Source organism: Dendrobates tinctorius, unplaced genomic scaffold (assembly GCF_039654945.1).
Source record: "Dendrobates tinctorius isolate UK_male_01 unplaced genomic scaffold, ASM3965494v1 ptg000151l, whole genome shotgun sequence".
NCBI classification, from domain to species: domain Eukaryota; kingdom Metazoa; phylum Chordata; class Amphibia; order Anura; family Dendrobatidae; genus Dendrobates; species Dendrobates tinctorius.
The window spans coordinates 26480829-26489177 of NW_027361818.1; the positions used below are offsets into that span (position 1 = coordinate 26480829).

Consider the following 8349-nt stretch of genomic DNA (forward strand, 5'->3'; position numbering starts at 1 on the left):
ATCCAGTTGGAAGAATGTCTCAAATGGGGTACCACAGGGCTCTGTCCTGGGCCCTGTATTGTTCAACATCTTTATCAACAATTTAGATGAAGGAATTGAGGGCAAACTGATTAAATTTGCTGATGACACAAAGCTAGGAGGGATAGCTAACACTAGAGAAGAGAGAGAGAGGATTCAAAAAGATATAAATAAACTGGAGAAGTGGGCAGCAACTAACAGAATGGTTTTTAACAGGGAAAAATGCAAAATGCTACATCTGGGCAATAAAAATGAAAAAAGCATATATAGAATGGGAGGAATAGGGCTAAGTGACAGCACATGTGAAAAAGACTTGGGTATACTAATAGATCACAAACTGAATATGAGTCAACAGTGTGATGCAGCAGCAAAAAAAGGCAAATGCAATTCTAGGATGTATTAACAGAAGCCTACAGTCTAGATCACGTGAAGTCATTATTGCCCTCTACTCCTCTTTGGTCAGACCTCATCTGGAATATTGTGTCCAGTTTTGGGCACCACATTTTAAAAAAGACATCAACAAACTGGAGCAAGTTCAGAAAAGAGCGACCAGAATGGTGACCGGTCTGTAAACCCTGTCTTATGAGGAAAGGTTGCAGGATTTGGGAATGTTTAGTTTGCAAAAGAGAAGACTGAGAGGAGACTTAATAGGCGTCTACAAATATCTTAAGGGCTTTCACATCGTAGAAGGATCATCTTTATTCTCATTTGCACAAGGAAAGACTAGAAGCAATGGGATGAAACTGAATGGGAGGAGACACAGATTAGATATTAGAAAAAACTTTTTGACAGTTAGAGTGATCAATGAGTGGAACAGGCTGCCACGAGAAGTGGTGAGTTCTCCTTCAATGGAAGTCTTCAAACAGAGGCTGGACAGACATCTGACTGGGATGATTTAGCGAATCCTGCTTTGAGCAGGGGGTTGGACCAGATGGCCCAGGAGGTCCCTTCCAACTCTACGATTCTATGATTCTATGATTCTATGATTCTCACATTATATAATTAAGAATCTAATTTTAAAGGAGAGTTGATGCGGCTTTCTATTCATCAGCAATGTATTTATTTGATACACGGGTTTTTATAAGTAGTTTGTGTTCAGTAAGATGTAGTAGTGATTTTTTTTAATTTTTTTTTGGAGAAGCGAGGCAAGTAAATAGCAGGCATTGTTTGCCCGAAAATGTGCGTCTCATAGGAAAGTTGTTTTTCCTAGCAGGGAAATCTGTTTTTTCTAGTTGGGATAAACAAAGCCACTGTTTGTGGAAGAGATTCTTTTACTACCAGCAAGTTTTGCAGAAACAACAACCAGATGTCAGAGTTATGCGTTAAAATATGAGCGGTTGAAGCCATCGTCAGGTTTAAAAAAGCCTTTATTGTCACATATGTAATTGAGAATAGCGGTCACAGGTTTGAACTAATATAGCAATGTCATACACATGATTGAAAGGCGATTATTCAACATACACAGGACAGTACGGTGTCTTCTAAAGGGATGAAATGCTCATTAGGGAATTTTAGTAATGGATACCAGACACTATCTATGAATGGTGCCATATTCTACACAGACACACACAGACAGCTGAGCAAAACAATCAGGTCAGCGGGGTTGAGAATGACAGGCATATTTTTGGTGAACAATATAGCGACTGTTCTGGGTCGGCATTAAAGCCGATTTCTCTGCGGACACAAAATCGGATACAATTCTGTCATTTTTTTGCAGATCGTGACTAAAGCGCTGTAAAATCTTATTGAATGATAAGCCTCAGGCTAAATGATGCAACACATAGACGCAATAATGTCCACATACAGTACTATATGTATCCTGGATATGGAGGCTTTGATAGCAATAAGATTCACAATTCTTGTTCAGGAAAGTCGCAAACTCGCTAGGAAACTCGATACTATCAGGACAAAACCCGTAGCTATCAAAAAATATGGCCTTCTTATCATCGCAGAGTACAATCAATATCCAGTGGCATCTGGCTTGACGCGCCGGGTCCGTATTCGCGATGTACGCTAGCGGGCGTTGTTTTATTCGTTGCATCGGTAGCAAATCACACGGAAACACGCCGCCGAATAGGGGTCCTGTATAGCAATCCCCCTTCAGTACCGCGATAAGTTGTAGACTGTCCATCATTCATTAATAGTGTTGAGCATTCCTATACTGCAAATATCGGGTATCGGCCGATATTCCCTGTATCGAAGTTCCGATACCGAGTTCCGATATTTTTACAATATCGAATACCGGAATTGGAAGTTTCCATAATGCAATGAGCCAGTTGTCTTAGCCATGTTAACTAATGGCATGACTGTGATTGGCTGCTGAAATGATGTCATCATGATGCGCGGTCTGTGCGGGCCTGCCGGGGGTCTGTGCGGGCTGCCGGGGGTCTGTGCGGGCTGCCGGGGGTCTGTGCGGGCCTGCCGGGGGTCTGTGCGGGCTGCCGGGGGTTTTATGTACTGTATGTCTATATGTATGTATTGTATGAATGTATGAAAGTATTGTATGTAGTATGTATGTAGTATGTATGCTGCATGTTTGTTGCATGTATGTAGCATGTTGTATGTATGTTGTATGTATGTAGTAAGTATGTAGTATGTATGTATGTTGTATGAATGTAGTATATATGTAATATGTATGTAGCATGTAGTATGTATGTATGTTGTATGAATGTAGTATATATGTAATATGTATGTAGCATGTAGTATGTATGTATGTTGTATGAATGTAGTATATATGTAGTATGTATGTATGTTTTTTTTTTGTTTTTTTTTACATTCAACACATTAGCCGGATGATGGGACTACTTCTGTCCCATCATTGGCTAATGTGTCAATCACTGTCATTGTAGCAGGCATAGCCCGATGGGACTTGTAGTCCCATCGGATGATGCCTGCACACACACACAACCCCCGGCAGGCCCGCACAGACCCCCGGCAGGCGCGTACAGACCCCTGGCAGGCCCGCACAGACCCCCGGCAGGCCCACACAGACCCCCGGCAGGCCCATACAGACCCCCGGCAGCCCGCACAGACCCCCGGCAGACCCACACAGACCCCCGGCAGCCCCACACAGACCCCCGGCAGCCCCCACAGACCCCCGACAGGCCCGCACAGACCACCGGCAGCCCGCACAGACCCCCGGCAGGCCCGTACAGACCCCCGGCAGGCCCGCACAGACCCCTGGCAGCCCGTACAGACTCCAGGCAGGCCCGCACAGACCCCCGGCAGGCCCGCACAGACCCCCAGCAGGCCCGCACAGACCCCCGGCAGGCCCGCAAAGACCCCTGAGAGGCCCGTACAGACCCCGCCCGCACACACACACGCACAGTCTCCACCCACGCACCACCCACACTCTTCCCTCCTCCCAAACTGGATGTGCAAGTAAAGAAAGGGTTTATATTTGTGCCCCATTGACTTGCATGGGTTTCCGGTATCGAAATCGGCGATACACGATATTTTTGGGTTATCGGTCCGATCCAATCCGATCCGATATTTCCTGATATCGGAAGATATCGCTCAACACAATTCATTAATTAAAATCATACAAGATCTCTCTCCTATTATTAATTCCCATAATGGAGGTGCTGATTGCAAAAATGAGCATATTTATCGTATGGGGGGTCGGTAGCGCAAATCGGACTTCAGCACGCAGGCTACATGTTTAATGAGGGAGAAATGCCCGCCGGGTTCTTGATCAAGCAATAAATCAAACGCCATCAGGGTGAATCCATCCATAAATTCTTCACGATCTATGGCCATGGCACAATCAGCCTTCTGCTTACCGGATGTATGGGCAAGAGCCATATACTCTTTTATGGCTAAATCAACATTAAAATTAGGATTATAAGGCTGAGCTGGGATCTGAAGGCCGTCCAGATAGAGCGTGGCATGGCTGACATTGTAGTGATGGAACATCAGTGGGTTTTTAGCATAAGAGCCGCTAAATGCTTCGTTATCAACAAAGCCCAATATAAGCGTTTTAGGGATCTGCCCTAGGAATAGGTTCTCATAGTTAGTGGTCCGTGTGCCTGCCGCCATACTGTACACTTTCAGACATGTCCGGTCAATAGCGCACTTGGCTGTTGCGGATAAGAGGGCCTGACTGTGCCCTATTTGGACTGCCGGAGATACCTGCACTCTCTTTACATAGAGAGCCGCTTGCGTGATTTGCACTTTCAGCGGCTCGGCTTCAGCCGGCATGAGGCAGAAAACATCCTTATTTCTCGTTAACTGAACTTTAAGGTCGAGGCCATTCAATATTAGCTTTGGTTGATTAAAAATATCCATGAAAATCAGGCCCAGAAGATCCAAAGGTTTCAAATGGGCGGTTGCAACGGCTATTTTAACAAATCCTGTAATTGAGCCATCCAGGCTTCGGTCATTGTGATGTCCCGCTGAGTCTTAATAGAACAAACCGATGGTAAATTGCGAGGACGGTGTCTGCAAACTGTAATTTAAAAGGGTCTCTATGTACGCTCTACAGCTGTATAGATTATTCGATTGTGAGATAACTCGGTCTCCCAGAGTAATATCGATCTGATTAAAAAGAGTGGCCAGAGGATAGTTTATGACAGCCACACGTGCGCCGGCGGCGATGGCAGAATTATCTTGCTTGACGATGCAACAATTTATGTACAGCAGGGTGTTGTTCAGATCATAATAATAATCGTCGCTCCCGGATATGAAAAACTCCAACGGAGCATTGTCTGAGAGAGCGGCAATCGGCTGTACTTCTACAAATAGGAATTTCTCTATGCTCGTCTGCGTCGGGGGGATGTCAAAAATATCCAGTTCAGATAATGTGCACTCTACAGAAGCATCATGCAGGAAAGACATTTTGGTCAGAAGATCTCCTCCAAACTGCGTCTCAGCCTCTTCTGACGTGTTTGTCTCTTGGTTGATTTTTTATTCATGAGCATTGGCGGTAAAGACGGGCATGAGCGTCTCTTTCTTTTTCGTGTTTTTTTAGCGACATAAATTATTCCGGCACCATCTTGCTGGGGTTGTGTATTTATCCTATTCATAAGGGCTGATGAGACGGTAGTGACGGCATCTTTGGCAATGTTTCTGACAGCCGTCTTTACGAGCTGCTTTACTAATTCTAAACCTTTTCTGAAAAGTGGTACCGAGCGGCAATATAACCCTTTAAATATTCTGGCCGGACCGGAACCATACATGTACTCAGTCCCGCTGAACCCCTCTAACCCGTGCCCCGACTGGGCAATATAGTAGCGGGCATAAACAGCGGGTCCCCATAAGGCCTTTGAGCCACCATTTTAGAGTGCTATCCGCCCCTCTTCCGGAAATGCAGTCTTACGATAGTCTTACCGTACTTGAATTTAACGGGGGTACCCTGGTCTGATAAGATGGAAATTGTCACAGAGTCAAAATGGTGCTTGAATAAGGGCACGTAATCGGGCCGTGTGTATTGAAGAGTGATAATCTCGCCGCTCTTGCCGCTTATCTGAGCAGTTCTCAGAAGTTGAACGTAGCTGTCCCCCACAAGTTGATGCTGAATTATATCTGTATACACATATACAGTATCCACTTAAATCTTCTTCCGTTCATCCAGACTATTATCGTACGTCTCGATGTACGGTTGGAGTCCTAAAATATGGGCCAATTTTTGACCCGGCGCAAACTGTATCATAGGGGAATCCGATAGGGTAACACACCTCTTCACCTCATCATAACGCAGCTTAAAGCCGTCGCTGGAAATCTTCAAAATATCAGTTCTCTCATTAATAGCCCGTATGAGGTCTGCGATTGTTGAATAAAATCCCGACTTTACGTTATATTCCTTTAGCACATCGCCGCGTTTTCCTAAATAGAAATTCCCGTCATCCTGTTCAAACGTGTACCATGTATGGAGATATTGAATCTCCGTTAGGGCTACTTCGTATTGACCTGAAAGATGAACGGGCTTAGATAATTTTGTGGTATACTCAGCGATTGTATTTTCGGGGTACATATCACCGGACGCGTTGGAAGGGAGGGTGATAAAGAATGAACCGGCTTCCATGGCTATATATCTGTCTGCTCTGAAGAGGGGACTCAACTATTAAATTTCTTGGGGTACCCACTCCATTTAACATAGCAATGAGTCGCACCCCTGATACGTTGTTTCTCAAAATCCGCTCTACTCTGTATATACGGATCTCATCGATTGGTATTTTTTGCAGCTCTTCCTTATAAAATGATCCCTCGAAAGCTTCACCCGCTAAATCGGTAATTTTATAAAGAGGCTTATGAAATTTATTGGAGATAGCGCTAATTAAAAATATCTCTTCGTTGAACGACTGCTCATAACCCTTAGTAAATGGATTCTTAAAACGTGATAATCTGACATGATCACCAATTTTTAAAGAGGGTTTAATTCTCCTATTAGTCATACTAGCGCTATAAATATTTTTCCATATTTGTAACGAATTTTGCTTCGTCACATCACACGGGCGGCTGTGAATCGTAGTGTGGTGGGTGTGATTGTAACTGTGGACCAGATCGGGTAAAATATGGATATACCTATAGCTATCATGCTTCGTGAGATAGCGCCACATACGGGTTTTTAATGTACGATTAAATCGCTCCACTATAGCGGCCTTGATGGTATTGTTGGTAAAAAATGATGAATTTTATGTATTTTACAAATACGCTTCATGGACGAATTCATAAATTCTTAGCCCCGATCCATCTGTAATTTCACGCCGGTCATTTTTAAATATTAATTTGAATGATCGAGCTACAGATGCTCGGGTTTTGCTGGGCATCGCGACAACCCACGCGTGTTTGGAGAGTACGTCGATCACAGTCAGGAGGTATTTCACATCATCATTTTCCCTCGAATATTCAATCAAGCTAACCAAATCCGCCTGCCACTGCGAATTTTACTTTCTCTTACGGGTTTGTGCAGCGTGTACATATCTTGTTTATTCAACCAATCAGTCACTTCAGCCTTTTTTATTCCTTTGCAATACGCGCCTAATATTATCTAGTAATATTCATGATATAGTAATAAGCTGGACCTTTGCACGGACTACATATAGTTAATATTTACCCTTTTTTTATTTAAGATGGAATCCCAATATTCCTGCGATCAATATGATTCCTTGCTTACAGCCACACAATTAGGTAGGTATTATATCGAATATAATGTAGCGTGTATTGTCTCATGCTGCTTGAGTTTATTAACCCTCCGTCAGGAACAATATTCGCACTTACTCGTAATGGAACAATGTGCCTGTCAAGCGCAGGCTAGAAAAATGCCTAGAATATCTAATTTTCTCAATTTCAGTGATCTAAAAGTGATCAGAGACCTTCATAGGGATGTAATAAAAGAGACTACACATTATCAGGTGCAAAACAAACCCATTTACTCAACATATAAGTAATAACTTTGATATACACAAATTTCAAAACTCCTGAGAAGTACACTTTCATTTGTAAGAAAATCTGCCTTATTTATATGAAATATCCACAAACCTTTCTCTATCCATTCATAAAACAAGCTAAATAAACAATCGTAATGACTAAAAACATTACAAACTAACCTTATAAAGTGTGATGTGTTCAGGGCCAATGAGCCTGAGAAGCCAGCACAGCTATATCTTCCTTCCTGAAGCTCTGCAGATCAACTGTGGTATCAGGTTTCACACAGCAGCTAGAGCCAGGAGACTATCTAGAGGGAGGGGGTTTCCTGAAAATCTGGTGAGAAGGGAGAAATGAAAGTAGAAGAGCTGCGCCTGTCAGATCCATTGTTCCTGACGGAGGGTTAATGATATATTTCATTCTTTCTTACTTAAGGAGAGTGTACGGCTCCCGACTTCTCCTATCACAACATGTTCATTACTCAGAATTATGAACGCCTTGAATCCGTAACTCTGAAACCATCAGAGAATAATAAGCCTGGTAGCAACAGGCGAACATCTAATTTTCAGCACACTGTCACAGGCAAGAAACCTATATGTATATCAGCTGATTTAAATATGTGTATCTAGACGCGGAACTAAATAAGTTTTCTCATACAGATACTGAGCTGCTTCAAGCGGGCAACATGTTGGAAAGCAGGGATGCTCCTGAAGCAACTGAACAACTGGATTCTGATGTTGAGTTCGTAGAAGATCACCAGGATTCAGATGTGGAATTCGTAGAGTCTGACAATAACCCTACAATCCCCGCGATACCGGACGCTCCTTAAAGATGCGGAAATTCATTAAGCATGGTCAAGAATAGAAAAGGTAACGGATCTTTGAAATACGTATTATTCTCAGTTTTTGTGTAGGTGTCGTGTGTAGACATCATTTCTGTGATAACTAATAGTTATATTTTATTTAC

At 43.1% G+C, this 8349-nt stretch overlaps 1 protein-coding gene across 1 annotated transcript; it reads right to left on the reverse strand.

Annotated features, from left to right (window-relative positions):
- Window positions 1–3624: 3624 nt before the first annotated feature.
- On the reverse strand, window positions 3625–4854 carry LOC141050122 (uncharacterized protein F54H12.2-like). The gene is made up of 2 exons (XM_073546953.1): window positions 4500–4854; window positions 3625–4418 (listed from the first exon to the last, which is right to left on the reverse strand). The coding sequence occupies exons 1-2, from the start codon at window positions 4852–4854 to the stop codon at window positions 3625–3627; spliced, it is 1149 nt and encodes a 382-aa protein (XP_073403054.1).
- Between the last annotated feature and the right edge of the window lie 3495 nt (window positions 4855–8349).